Here is a 14,792-nt window from a genome sequence, read left to right on the forward strand (position 1 = left end):
CACAGCACAGGCTAACCCATCCAGGCGTCAGAGCGACACAGGGACTTTTGGCGGACCGCTTCGCCTGGCCAGGGGTCAACAAAGATTTTCGCAGCTGGGTAAGAAGCTGCCAAGCCTGTCAAGCCATGAAATTAACCCGGCAACCGCGTTCAGTGGTGAAGCCGTTTGACCTCCAGATGACCGATTTATACGTTCTGTGGCCTCTTCCACCCCAACAACGTTTCAGATACCGCCTTCTGTGTGTCGACGGGTATCCAAGGTAGCACTCAAGGAGGTACTCAATACGTGTAATACTTGCGTCCGCAAACCAGAGCTCCCAACACCGCCACCACATTTCTTGAAGGACGGAACCACCATTGTGTACCTTTCAAAGGTAAGTTACTAAAATTTTATAAATTGATTTGCAGCCATGTTGCGCAGATTTTATTTCTTCGGATGAAGCAGTGCCTCCATGGTCTTCGTTTTATTGTTCTACACCTTAATGCCACTACAACAAAAAGTTCATGAAATGGCCATGCTGTTTCGGTTCTTCATGCTTTCTCTCTCCTAAACTAAATAGCCTTCATGGTGCAGATTGTCATGGCACTGCAAATCATAAATGACGTGTCCGCTGGGTGCCAGCTTCATGAATCGTGCAATACATTTTTCGTGAGGGCCTTGCCGAACTGCGGAATTCCATAGACGGAGGTCATAATAGGGTAGGTGACCTGAAAAGAAGGAAGAAAAGGATGCGAAGCATCAAAATACAAGGAAATAAACAGTTATGTAGCAATAATATTGTACCGCAAAAACACTTCGTAGTTATAAATTGGGCCTCATCATTTTTATATTTAAATATTGCCACGTGCGTTTATTTCGGCTTGTAGCGACGCAAGCGACGCAGCTCGCTTCGCTGCGACGCGACCGGTGTCACTGCGACGCAAGCGCCGTCGCTTGATGCGTTTCTGTCGTGGACGCGAAACGTATAAATACGGGACCACTGCTTGCGCTCACTCCGACGAACGCCCTAGGCGCGCTTGCTGCTTTCGCCATCACCAAGTTGTTCGCTTGCTTTAGGGCACAAGTTCCCCTTATAAACTCTAAATTTACCGCCAACGCAGTGTCCTTTTCTGTCTGCCTGAGTGCCAGGCAGCTCGTCGTCACCAACGTGACATCTTGATGGAGCTCCTGTTCCTCCGCCACGTAGTTAATCACGAAGGTGTGCGTACTGACCCAAAAAAGACGGCAGCCATCGAACGTTTCCCTTTACCCAGTGAAAAAAAAAAGCTGTTCGTAGATTCTTGGGGCTCATTGCGTTTTACAGGCGGTTTGTCCGAGATTTCTCACAAATCGCTGAGCTTCTATATCGCCTTACGAAAGCCGACGTGCAGTTTACATGGCAGAAGCCCCAAAAAGATGCCTCTCGCGAACTTCAAAGACGCTTGCAGTCACCGCCAGTACTTGGCTATTTCGACGAGAGCGCTGACCCCGAGATCCACACGGATGCAAGCGGCATGGGACTCAGTGCTGTGTTGATTCACAAGAAGAACGGTCTCGATCGAGCCATCGCCTACACCAGCAGATCCCTGTCGAAAGCCGAAGTGAACTATTACGACGACCGAAAAGGAATGCCTCACTGTCATTTGTGCGGTCACAAAATTTCGGCCATATCTTTACAGGAAGCACTTCAAGTTCATCATTGACCACCACGCTCTGTGCTGGCTCGATAACCTGAAAGGCCCGCCAGGTCGCCTCGCTCGTTGGAGCTTGCGAGTATAGAAGTTCGACGTCCCCGTCGTCTATAAGTAAGGCCGAAAGCACACAGACGCCGAATGCCTTTGGAGAGCGCCTGTCGAATCACCATGCCATGAGACGATGAGGACAATGCCTTCCTTTGAGCCCATAAGCGTTAACACCTTCGCACAAGATCAACGCGCCGATCCTGATCTACGCTTTGTCCTTGAGTAAATCGAATGCAAGACCGATTTAGCGCCAAAGGCATTTATACGTGAACTTTCGTCGCTGTGCCTGCTCCAAAACGTGCTTGTGAAGAAAAACTTCACGCCGTACAAAGCGGCATACCTACTCGTCGTGCCAGTTAAGCTACAGGAAGACATTTTAGAAGCGTCTCACGATGAGCCGACTGCAGGGCATGTGGGATTCATTCGAACTCTTAGAATTCAACAAAAGTACTACTGGCCGGGCATGAACGCAGACGTTGCAGGCTACGTGACAATGCAGAGATTGCCAACGTCGTAAAACACCGCCTACAGGGCAAGTCGGGCTCCTGCAACCAATCCAGCGACCATAGAAACCATTCCAGCAGATAGGAATAGATTGCTTGACTCCTTCCCGACTTCTACTTGCGGGAACAGGTGGATAGTGGTAGCAATGAACTGCATGACGCGCTATGCCGAGAAAACGACGTTAACGTCGGGAAATGAAATTGAGGTCGCCATGTTCTTCGTAAAGAACACCGTTCTCCTTCATGGTGCACCGGAGGTCCTTATTACGGACAGACGTACGGTATTCACAGCACAACTTACGCAACAAATTCTGCACTTCAGCCACACGAGCCATCGGGGCCCTACAGCGTGCCATCTGTAGACAAACGACCTTACATAGCGTTTACATGAAACCCTGGCCGACATGCTCGCCATGTATGTCGACGCCGGGCACAAAACTTGGGACGAAGCCCTTCCGTACGCGACGTTCGCGTACAAGACCGCGCCACAGGAGACAACGCAGATCAGGCCATTCGAGCTTGTTTTCGGTGGCCAAGTCGCCACGGTGGTGGATGCGATCTTGCCTCACGTTGAAGAGGACAACATACTTATAGACGTTGCCGGCTTCCTTCAACGCGCCAAGGAAGCTCGCCAGCTAGCTCGGATGAGTATTAAAGAGCAGCAAAATGTCGACGCCCGACTTTACAATCTACGACGACGAGACCAAGAGTACCTGCTTGGTAACCTCGTTATGGTGTGGACACCAATTCATAGCCGCAGGCTTAGTGAGAAGCTCCTGAGCCGTTATTTCTGGCCCTACGAGATAACTTGACGACTTGGGCCGCTGGTCTACGAGGTTGTGCCCGATGGAGGGACATAGTCACAGCGACGTCGCGCGGGACCTATGGTCCGCGTCGCGCGCCTCAAGAAGATATTTAAGCGCTATAGGACTACCAGACATTCTTTTTTTGTTTCGCATATTTGCTGGCATGCTTACAGGTTTCTTGTTTTGTTGAGCATCGGGGCAATGCTTTGGCACGGGAGGGGGGGGGGGGCGTAATGCCACCTGCCTTTATTTCGGCTTGTAGCGACGCGAACGACGTCGCTTGACACGTTTTCATCATGGATGCGAAATGTATAAACAGGGAACCACCGTTTGCGCTGTCCGACGAACGCCCTAGGCGCTCTTGCTGCTCTTGCCGTCACCGAGTTGTTTGCTTGCTTTAGGGCACAAGTTCGCCCAATAAACTGTCTTTAAGTTTACCGCCGACAGGCACTGTTCTTTTTGGTCTGCCTGCGTGCCAGGCAGCTCACCCTCACCTACGTGGCAATATACACTAGAATATGCATATTTTGTAGTCAGTGAAGGTTTATATTTTACAAAATATATGATTTCTGCGTTTAACTTTACGTTCATGAAGGTATGTCACGGTTTGTTAGAGGGCCGTGAATACCAAATTTTTCGAATACGAATGAAATACTAATAGTGTGTCTTGAATAATGAATTGCCTAATGCAGATGTATACATTTTTAACTGAAATATTGCTTTCTATACTGTTAAGTACCAGGCTTGTACTGACAAGGAAGAAAAGACAGCTAACTATAGTTATGATCAGTTTTATACAAAAGGTTAGTAAATAAAGAAAATCCAGGAAAGGCCTCTAAGTATCTTGAGATCCTGGCGGCAAGCTAGCTTTCAAAGAAATAATGGTTGTTGTGTGGCCACATTTCCGAAAACACTAAATAAATGGCTGCCGTAAAAAAGATCGCAAATTGCGAAAATGATAACAATAGCTGGGGCTGCAGGATGTGCATGTGCGCCGTACACGCATGTGATATAGCCAATTACAATAAACAAACACTGATTGCAGCGTAAAAGATGAAACTGCTTCATGACTACGTCACCATGCACACAAAATGATAAGATATTAAGCAAATAGAACAGGTTGTCCTGTACGTCTCAGTCACAAAAACACAAAGGAAGCTTGCATTATAACAATTTTCTTTCTCCGTTCCTTCAGAACTTTCCCGTTGTTTCACTTCTGACAATGTGTAATGCCTTGTTTATAAGACAAAGAACTTTAGCCAGGCTTTACGAGTTCGTTGCTGCCCAATGTTTATTTAGCTTAATATTCATCGCCATCATGATCATTATCAGCCGATTTTGTGTCCACTGCAGGACGAAGGCCTCTCCCTGCGATCTCCCGTTCCGCCGTCCTGGACTGCGCCTCCCTTCTTTTCGCACACGTTCTGTAACCCTAACGGTCCACCGGTTATCTAACCTACCCATTACATGACCTGTCCAGCTCAATTTCTTTCTCCTAATGTCAACTAGAATATTGGCTATCCGTGTTTGCTGTCGGATCGACACCGCTATCTTCTTGTCTCTTAACGTTGTGCCTAACATTGTCCGTTCCATCGCTCTTTGCGCGGTCCTTTACTTGTTTCGAACTTCTTTGAGAATGTCCAGATTTCTGCCCCATATGTCACCACCGCTAGGATGCATTCATTTATACTTTTCATTTTAATGATAATGCTAAGCTTCCACTCAGAATGTCACAATGCTTGCCGAACGTTCTCCAACCCATTTTTACTCTTCTGCAAGTTCCCTTCTCATGATCAGGGTTCCCTGTGAGTAATTGACCTAGGTAAAGCGCACTACTTCAGATTCTAGATGCTCACTGGCGATTCTGAACTAATGCTCGTTTGTTTGGCTATTGATCATTGTCTTCTGCATAATAATCTTCAACTCCGCTCTTATACGCCCTCTGTTAAGGTCCTCAATCATTTGTTGTAACTCATCCTCAGTGTTAAAACACCAAATAGTTCAACTTTCAATACAGATACGACGGCTCAGACTGTAACATTCGATTCATATTCGAAACTTACAATATTCGCGCACCTCCAGTTTCTTAAACAGTGTACATGTAGTTGATGACAGGTACTTTGTTGAGCAATTGGGATTTGGAAATGAAAGTATGTTTTCCAAAAGCGGAGTTGTAAGTATGATTTCCTGATTGTTAGAGACTAGATAAGAGACGGGCATGAACAGAGAAATGTAATATGTAAATTCAATACTTCAATGCTTATGCACAAGAAAAATATTTCATCTGCCACACTCATACGCTTGTAGCATGCAGTAGTATTTCAATTTTTTATCAGCATTATACGGATATTTGAGGTGCCTTCACACCACTGCAGTCCCCACCGATGCGGGAGACGCAGTGCTCTCTCCGCAGCGACGGCGCATGCCCGAGACGCTTGGAAGCGGGCTTACGAAGACATGAACATCACGTGTCATATCATTTACTGCGGATGCAAGAGAGGCATGAGAGGGCAGAGCATGAAAGGCTTGTATCTTGATGCACGCTGTCTCCCCACTCCTCTTGATGGCGGTTACGTGACGTGCTGAATAGCTCGGGTCCAAAACGTGATATCCATGACGTGTTTTTGGCTCACGCTATCTTTTCCACCGCATGTGGTCAACAGAAGTATAACCTTCGAGAAGCCTATTTGCTATCGAAAGGAGACTTTGGGCGAGCATTTGTATATCCTATATTGCGCAAATGGCCGTATTGAAATCGTGAACAAATCGGAAGTGCGAAGCATTCGCTTAGGGACAAGTACGCGCTCTGTCCGGACCGGTGACCTTTGTCACGCTCGTGCCGTGACCCTGAGTGCTCGCGCCTATTGGGTAACATCTGATCATTTCTTTCAGTGTGCGTTTGACAGCACTGGTTTCTTAGGAAGTGAATGTTAACTGATATTGCTCACAAATTTACGAACTTTACTTCTGGTAACGTTCAAATAGGAACTTGTTACGCAACGCGAAGTAGAGGAATGGCTGTGGTAACAAGGACTAAATGCGCTCCATCTACGCACCAACTGGTCGAAGGAAACGCGTAAAGTTGAAGTTCTAGAAGTGGCAGTTGATTCCCTGCTTAAATCCCGACACTGTGACCCAATGAAGACTGATGCATGCGCATGGGTTCTTGCTTGTCGTATGCGATGTACAACACGCGGAGATTGTTTGAATAACAACGTTTTATGACTAATAAGCGAAAGTTATGGCAGCAAAGCTTGAGCGTATGCATTATTATGCAATGTACTGCGGCCGAATCTATTGGCGGTTTTCGGCTTATTCAACCCTGAATATTTCGTATAGTTTAACGACGGCACACATTTTTGCAGGTAATTGATGTTATGAGATATGAGATCTATATTGAATTATGAATTAGGAGGAAGAAATTATCTGCCTCATTAAAATGTAACGAGTGATTGTTTGACAGAAGTGCTCGTGGTATTGTTCCTTTTGGCATAGCTTAATTTTTGTTCACTGCAAATCTTTTAAAACTATCATTTTTTTTAAATGCATCTCCATTGTTGTCGATTTTCGTGAAGTGCAGCGCTGCCGGTGTTGAATGTGAAAGGCGACCTTTATAGTGCGTGCCACTTGGCTCAAAGTTACGTATGCAGGGCCCAGTCATAAACATGACCTTGAATACAGCATCGAAATATGCATTTCGAAGTATGTCAGCGCGTCTGTAGCACATTAGATAAGAAGGGTGTTGATTACATATTGTTCGGCGGCCGCTGCAATGGCATCTACCTAACCCTTCCAGTTGTCCAAAGACATGTCCCACACACTTATTCTGTGTGCTTCGACAGCCATATTTTCCTCAACCTTCACGTCATGTTAGTCTTTCAAAAGTGCTGACCGGTAGGTGACAAGACCACCGACAATCAAAATAAGACGCGGGCGCGATTGGCGCTTGACATGAGTATAAACTTGTGATGGTTCTGCACGTGTGAAAGCCTTATACGGTACACTAAAACATTAAAAAAGCAATTTTTTAAGCCATGCTGTTTGTGTTAGGTTAGGTTAGGTTAGGTTACGAATAGGCACGAATAGATTTGTACATGTAAGATTAGGTTAAATGGTTTATGTGCGACAAAACAATAATATGTAGCCGTGCTATCCTTGCACTTACGGTGCACAATATCATTGTTTGCTACCCATTTTGTGTTTGCTTCTGTGGCCTTAGAGAAAAGTATTCGACATGATAACTCTGATGTTGCTTTTTTCTACATTTTCTGTTTCAGTTTTCCAGTCAGAAATTAATACAAATGCATACATGCAAGAGAGCGGCTCTCACAATACATGCCATTTCGCTTTTTTATAGAAAAATAAAGCCGTAGCTCTATGTAAGTTCTGCACTTTCTTTGTTGCGCACGAACTGTCTTAAAGGGTGCGCTAGAAGAGACACTACGCCTGAAGCTCGTGTACAATGGTATCGTTCTAACCTCCGATTGTACTGTAATTTTCAGCCTAATTGAATAAAAATGAAATTGTGCAATTTTTTATATGTAATAGCTTCATTGAAAAAGATGTGAAAAACGTCCAAACCTATTTCTGTTTTAGCTAAAATTATGAATACAGCGAATAAATGCAGAAATTAGGGGCCCATATGACTTTGCATTACAAACAGGTGCACATAAACTACGGTGCGATCATGGAAATTGGGCCGCCTGCAGCACGAACAATTGCAGGTTACTTAGGGCACCAACTACCTGTAATGTTCACATGATCTTTTGTGACAACGGAATATTTCGCGTTTCTGAAATGTCGCTCTTCCAGTGTTATGTATATATATCATATAACGTTCTGTATATAAAAATTCAACAGAAACACACGGTCCGTGGTTATTTTTGCAGGAATGGTTTGGCAGTGCAACATGATAGCAAAACTTTACCTATAATATCAACGAATACCCAAAAAATAACATTGATACTTTTTAGATCACAGCTATTGCAAAATGCCATCGATGAGCCAAAGAATGCATCGCATGGAAATCGGGCTTCTCATATTCCCTAATTTCTTTTGACTCATTGCGTATTGAATGCCCCGATTTTGACAGTATTGATGTCATGTAGCAGCGCAACAGGGTTCATTAGTGGGCTCATTATACGTAAACGCGCACACTGCTTGACAACTGCGGTTATCAAGGCGTTCTGCGCACGCTGCAATGGCCGTGAGTAGCGCTTACGAACACACCCTGGTTAAACAATGTGTACACGCACCTCTATACATCATCGCTATATCTTGCTTGGGTATTTGTTTCTTGTACTTATTCCGTGACTCATTTATTCTGAGAATAAGTTTGGAATGGAACCGACATCCTGATTTTGTTGGTACCATCGCGGACAGAGGAAACTTCAAGACAGCGGGGCATAAGTTTTTTTGCGTGCCAATGTTAAATTATGCACATGTTTTCCTAAAAACCTACTCTTTCTTTTGTGGCGCGTGTGGGTATTGCATGTAAGTAAGGAAAAGAAATAAAATGTATTAATGAAGAGGAGCCTGCTGATAGTATCGGCGTAGTATAGAGCGTAGAATTGTGGTTGTTGGCGCCGCTCTTACTAGACCCACGTAACAATTGTTTGATGGTTAGCTTCGATGCACATCGAGCAAATATGCGTGAAGTATGAAAAGTAAGACAACCAAGAAAAGCAACATAACACATCTTGTATTCAGTACATTCTCGCAATGGGGAAATGTGTGCTCGTGTTAAACATGTGGACGCTGTACCGTAATAGTGGGTAAGAGGAGGTTACTATACAGCGAGAAAAAAACACTGTAATGGCGTACACCACAACCGCGCTATTAGGGGACAGACAGCAGAAGACAGAAAAGAAAGAGTGGAAGAAAAAAAGCGTAACTGTGGAGTGTGCCCAGCTCGACCGCAAAAAACATCATGGCTGGGCAGAGTTAATGCTCACACAACACTGTTGTTTGGCCTGGGTATATGGGCCGTGTGGGCATAAAGGCAGGCTGAATTATGGAAGTCCTCCGCGAAGTCGAGCAGAGCCGGGATAGCTCTGGTGGCCTTGTATGCGTGACGAATGTATTCGTCACGTTATTCACCTTTCTCATGTGTTCAGTGAAAACGATCCCACACTACTACACCTTTTTCTCTGATTTATACATTTTTACGGCTCTGAATATAATTGCACTGTGTCCTACAAGAATATTCATTTTGCTCATATTATGTTCATGCTTAATTTTGCCCGCAGTACACACAAGTTTGGGCGCGGGCCTCTGAAAACCAGTTGGCGGACGAAATGTGACTTACAGGCCGAACGTCGTGCAGCCTTGGTTTAGAACATACGAGCAGCCAGTCAGCGCCTTTAGTTCATAAAAGGCCCACAAAAAGCAGTGCCGCGTGTCTGTTTGGGTGCATATGTGACAAAAAGTCACTTCTGAAAGAAGCTGTGCTTTAGAGTATATGAGAACATCTTTGGATGCTCGATTTACTATTTGAATTACATGCAGTGGGAGTTTTTTGGCATACAATGCATTCTTTGGTTTGACTAAAAGACCATGAATGTTTTAATATGACTACAGAAAAGTACACAGCAAGCACCATTAACCACCATCTAAGTAAGTGGCACTTCTTGTTCCCATGTTCACGCTTCTGAAATTTACTCTCCAATTTGCAAAGATCACGCCACTGTTCACGCCAGTGTTAGCGAAGTGTTTGTAACAAACACGCGGGTAATTGTGTGTCAGTTGCATCAAGGCAGAAATAGCGGCTTACATTGTCTAGGTCCATATTTAACACATCCACCCTTTCATGATTCTTGTTTATGGCCTGGATTTCTTCAAGGGGCCTGTTTTGTTGATGGTTAGTTATTTAGTATGTGGTTAGTAATGAGTATGCTCCTGTCATTGCGCGTATTATTACAGTTTTAAATTCCGTTTTCGTATACTGTTTAACCAAAAGAAAGTATTTGCATGTTAGCACTTCAGTACATAAATGATGCAATAAAGCAGATCATTCCGTAGCATAGGAATGTCCCAGTAAACGCAAACGCAATAATATAAAGCGATTTGCCAATTTAGGAAATATCAGCATTACATACCTCGTAAGGTAGGTGTCACCTTAATGACTGCGCAGCGATATGTTTCACTGAGAAAAAGAATAGTTTGCTTCGCCACAAAGTGGTAACCTAGAAAAACAGACGAAAATAAAGCAGTCGCTTATCGAGCCCAACTTTGATGAAAACGTTATTAGCGCTGATTTAGCAGTGTAAAGGAGCAGTCGATCGTGTGTGATACATTTGGGTTAAGCAGCATGAAGTCACGTCAATTCAAGGCCTCCTTGAGAATTGTGGTAATGTGAACTAAAATTTAGGCGTACTGTGTTCTTTATTTATTGGGCAATTAGACAGATATAAGTAATCACAAAGATGACTTTTCTGTTGTCGTGCCCAGGTACCTGCGTTTAGTTTGACGCCTTCTATCAATACAACACCTATTTCAAAACACAAATTCACGATAAATTTGATGACACACCGCTTAACCATGCGCTGCAAGTAGCCCAGTGAAATGGAAAGAAAAACAGAAGATGCACATGTCAAGGCTCTCAGTAGAACGAGAATATGTATTCCAATTAATAAAAGATGAACGGGATGATTCAAAAACGGCAGACGATGTGCTCATTGACTCCTAGAGTGAAAGATGACGGATGAGTTCCTGAATGGTTATGATTCCAAAATATAAATCCGGAAATATAAACTGGAACAAATAAGCATTCATGGGTGATGAACATGAAAAGGAAACTACTTCTAGCTGGTCACATTTCGCATCATCAATCACTTATGCCAACTCTTACAGGCGACACTGCAAGAAGCACGCGGGCACTTGTTTTCTAACACCGTTAGTATTCAGCGAAACAGCAACAAAACTACGCTCCACTAAGTTTGTCCTGTTGCGCTTATGGAGGACGTATAGTAAAATACGGGACAGCGTCAGGTAAAAAAATATTGTGAAAAAAAAAGTATTGCTCAGTAAAATGCTGCAAATCACTTTGCCTCTTGTAAACCCTTTCGGGAGAGGAATTTCGGAAGTTTAGTTCAGTTGAATCACAATCTCGGTAACACAGGACGAGGGAAAAGGGGAAGAAGACAGGGAGAGCGTAGAACAGCCGGATCAATGAACGAGTGTTATTTCTGTTGTCTCCTTTACCATGACGCTCTCGCGAACCACGGATCCATCGCATATTGATTCGCCTCCGCACACGACCCTTGGAAGCAGACGAGTCCTTTGTCGCCCGCAGTCACTACCACCCGCGCCGTCCCCGAGCCTCCACGGGGACTCCAAGGTAGGGCTGTAACGCCACCCTTGCCCTGGCCCTGTTCATGTTGTCACAACAGATGAACAACATGAGAAACAGCTCTACTGCCGCCATTTGGTACGCCGCACTTACTCCACTTTCTGAAAATGCAATTACAGATTTTATTTGGTTTAAAGACGACTTCACCACTTGGGTCCGCACCGTAGACTCTGTTGCGTCAAAACACTCTTGGCCAGAGTCCACCAAGAAATCAATCACAGAAGGGCATCTCCGATGTGTGGCTGAGGCCTCGCATAGTTTTGATGGAAGCAAATGTGCGTCATGGCCAACTTATGCGCTGCTTTCACGACCGCGTTTGCAGCTCTTCGAGTGCTTATGCGTTCTGTTGATGGATATGCGGTCACGCCAACAAGCTCCAGATGAAGACATAGCCGAATACATTTACCACAAGCTGTGGCTCCTTGGCACCTGCAACATTACTTGGGCTTCCCCTACGGGCAAGCACTATGACATAAATGTTATTCGCGACCGCACACATGCTGTCGTCCTGTCAATGTATATGTTAGAGACAGCTTATGTCACTTTCGTTCACAAGGCTTCAGTGCTACAGGGCGTAGCTAGATGGCGTAGGGCATCTACCATGTAGCCATGTGCTACCTCGTAAGTTTCCGTGCTGCAATGTGGCCGCTTCCCCGTTGTGACGCTAGCCACTGCTCCCGCGATGGATTGCATGGTGCAAGGCAGCACATACAATATCAGAGTGGCTCACTGCCGTTGGTGCCGATTCGCGCAGACGGTATCGAAAGCTGATAGCACTTGTAGACACCGGCGCTCAGAGTTCAGTGCTGCTTTGGCGACACGCTCCTCCCACTGTACAGCCCTTGACTCAGTCAAGCACGCGAAGCCGAGGTGGAAATGTACAGCCAGCAGGTACTTGCGGCTACACAAAACTACTGGGACTAGGAGCGTACGCGACACACGCGTATTCAGCGTCCTGCCTGCCGACATCATTTTTGTCCCGCACTACATCATTTCCGACGACGTACAACTGAGCATTGACGCCGGTAAAGTTAGGCTCCGCTCAGCGACCTCCTGTGCGCCACCGACTGATTCACACAGAGGTGAGCCTTCGGGCAAGAAGACCATTTCTAGCGTTCTCGACCAACACCGCACCATGTTTGCCGAGAAGATTGCACAACTTACCGGCTCCGACTTGTTTGAGCACCGCGTTCTAAGAAAGGCCATCCACCTATATGCGTATTACGTCGATGGTATGTTGAACGCGAACCGACTGTCATAGCCAAACAAGCACGTGAGATGCCAGCTGCCGGCCTGATTACACCGTCGTGCAGTCCTTGGGCCGCAGCTCTTGTCTTCGTTCGAAAGAACGAAAACAAGACAAGCTGAACTGCTTGGTAAGCAGTTCAGGATGTTAACAAATAATGCAGCAATTTCATGGATGTTCTCAAAGCAAGAGCTGCAGTATAACTACGCACGATAGATAATACGACTCCGAAAGTATGACTACTGCGTCCGACATAACGTCAGTACATTTAACCAAGTAGCTGACACATTGTTGCGAAGTTATAGCGGAAAGGACTCATCTGGCCTGAATGAAGCGTGCGTAATATATTTACAGCGAGACGTCACCGAGGTGTGATTTCAAGACACTGATGTCGTGGTTATCATAGCTTCAGTTGTGGACGCGTAACCCAACAGCAAATTTATCATGCGTGACGCAACTCTTCTTTCTTGCGAATGATACAATAACTGGAAAGATGAAGAACAACTTCTGGTTATCGCCGCTTCATTATGGCCTGCTATTTTTCACGCCATCGACGACACACCTGACAGCGGGCACATAGGTCAGCGAGCGACGCTGAATGAGTACACCAGAGCGTCTTGAAGTCCAAAACAAGTAAGAGTGTTGGCTCTTATGTGACTAGCTGCGAAATATGCCAACGACACAAACGGCTTTCATAATGCCAACCTGAGCTACCGCTGCAATTGCACCTCCTACTACTATATTTTACACGGTTGGCAAAGACCATGTTGGCCCGCTAGCAACGACAGCTGCTGGCAGTCGCTACATCCTGATTGCGGTTGACGGCCTATGAAAATTTGATGAAGTTGTTGCCATGCTTTCTCTCGCACCCAGCTGTGTGACAAGATTTTAGAGAGTGATCTGAACTGTGGCATGGTCTTTGGTACAAAAAATATCGGATCGGTTACCTACCTTCCGCAGCTCCGAACTACGCGCCTACCTACGCCAAGAAAGAGTTCGCCAAATTGCCTCAGCCTACCATCCGCAAGCAATCGGCCTGACGGAGAGAGCAAATCAGACAATTCAAGCATGTTTGGCTTCCTATTGCAGCCATTGCAAGCCGAGATAATTCGACTGGGACGAACATCTCCAGGCGGCTGTTTACTCATTGAACACTTCAGTACGGAATTCAGCTGGGAAATTGGTGCATGAAATAGTCTATGTCCAGCTGCGCCGACTTAACGCGCTGAATTTGGATGAACTGATCAGCTTTGGTCGAATCATTCTGTGACATACCTTATACCACAATATTAGTGAAGAAGCTCGCAAGAGTCCCGCAAGAGCTAAAGTCGTTCAAAAGCGGCGTTACGACCGTCGTCACAGTCCCGTACCTCAGTACCTGATGGGAGATGAAGTATCGTTTCAACGAGGTAGTCAACCACCGGGCAAGAAGCTATGTGTCAAATTTGAGCTGCGCTTTGTTATCACAGAGCGCCTAGGGAAGAACTCTTGGCGGGCTCGAACTCTAGGTCAACAGGAAACCTTGGACAGAAGAAATAACCATTTCGCCATTCACGTGACTTGTCTCAAGGAGAGAGTCCACCGACACATCTGATATGGTTGTACGCTAAATTTCAAAAACGTAGTGTGACCAAGTGTAGCGAATTAGAAGCACAAGCTCGGTAACACAGCACAAGGGAAAATTTGAAGAAGACAAGGTGATAATAGAACAGACGGCCAAAGTTAGCGGGTATTGGCACTGTTCTCTCCTTCACTGAACCTAATGGTGACTTCAGGAGTACCACCAATACTTTAGTAACGAATCAAAATATTCCTTCCCAATTTTACATTCCTTCTTCTATCACTGTTTGTTCAGGTGATATTACAACATAATTTATCGACTAAGTACTGACTGATCTCGAATTCAATAAGAACTCATGTTCGGATCCCATAGTTCGACAGTGCTCGGTGGCTCGGCAATGGCTGTGTTTGTTTTTGGATGGTTCTCACTCGTTATAGCCTGTCATAACTTCCGACTACTGCGAGTGCTTTATTTCCTTTGTCTAAGATCAGAACTAACCGTGAGCTGCTCTCTCACTAAAATAATTGATTTCGCGATATACACGAAGATGGGGATCTCCAGAATGCTGTGGTCTACGTGTAAGCAGACTCGGCATGACTTCATTC

General features: G+C 45.3%; 1 protein-coding gene across 3 annotated transcripts in view; it reads right to left on the reverse strand.

The window, feature by feature from the left end:
• Nucleotides 1-187: 187 nt before the first annotated feature.
• LOC142587574 (uncharacterized) overlaps nucleotides 188-14,792 on the reverse strand; it is a 129,499-nt gene continuing 114,894 nt past the window's right edge. The window contains exons 4-5 of one of the 3 annotated variants that reach the window (XM_075698685.1): nucleotides 10,128-10,214; nucleotides 188-707 (exon numbers count right to left, since the gene is read on the reverse strand). In XM_075698685.1, the coding sequence (XP_075554800.1) occupies nucleotides 547-707; nucleotides 10,128-10,214 (248 nt within the window). In that variant the 3' untranslated portion in view covers nucleotides 188-546. The remainder of the gene's footprint in view (nucleotides 708-10,127; nucleotides 10,215-14,792) is intronic. The other 2 variants (XM_075698686.1, XM_075698684.1) reach the window with 2 other exon arrangements.

This window comes from Dermacentor variabilis, chromosome 7 (assembly GCF_050947875.1).
Source record: "Dermacentor variabilis isolate Ectoservices chromosome 7, ASM5094787v1, whole genome shotgun sequence".
NCBI lineage: Eukaryota > Metazoa > Arthropoda > Arachnida > Ixodida > Ixodidae > Dermacentor > Dermacentor variabilis.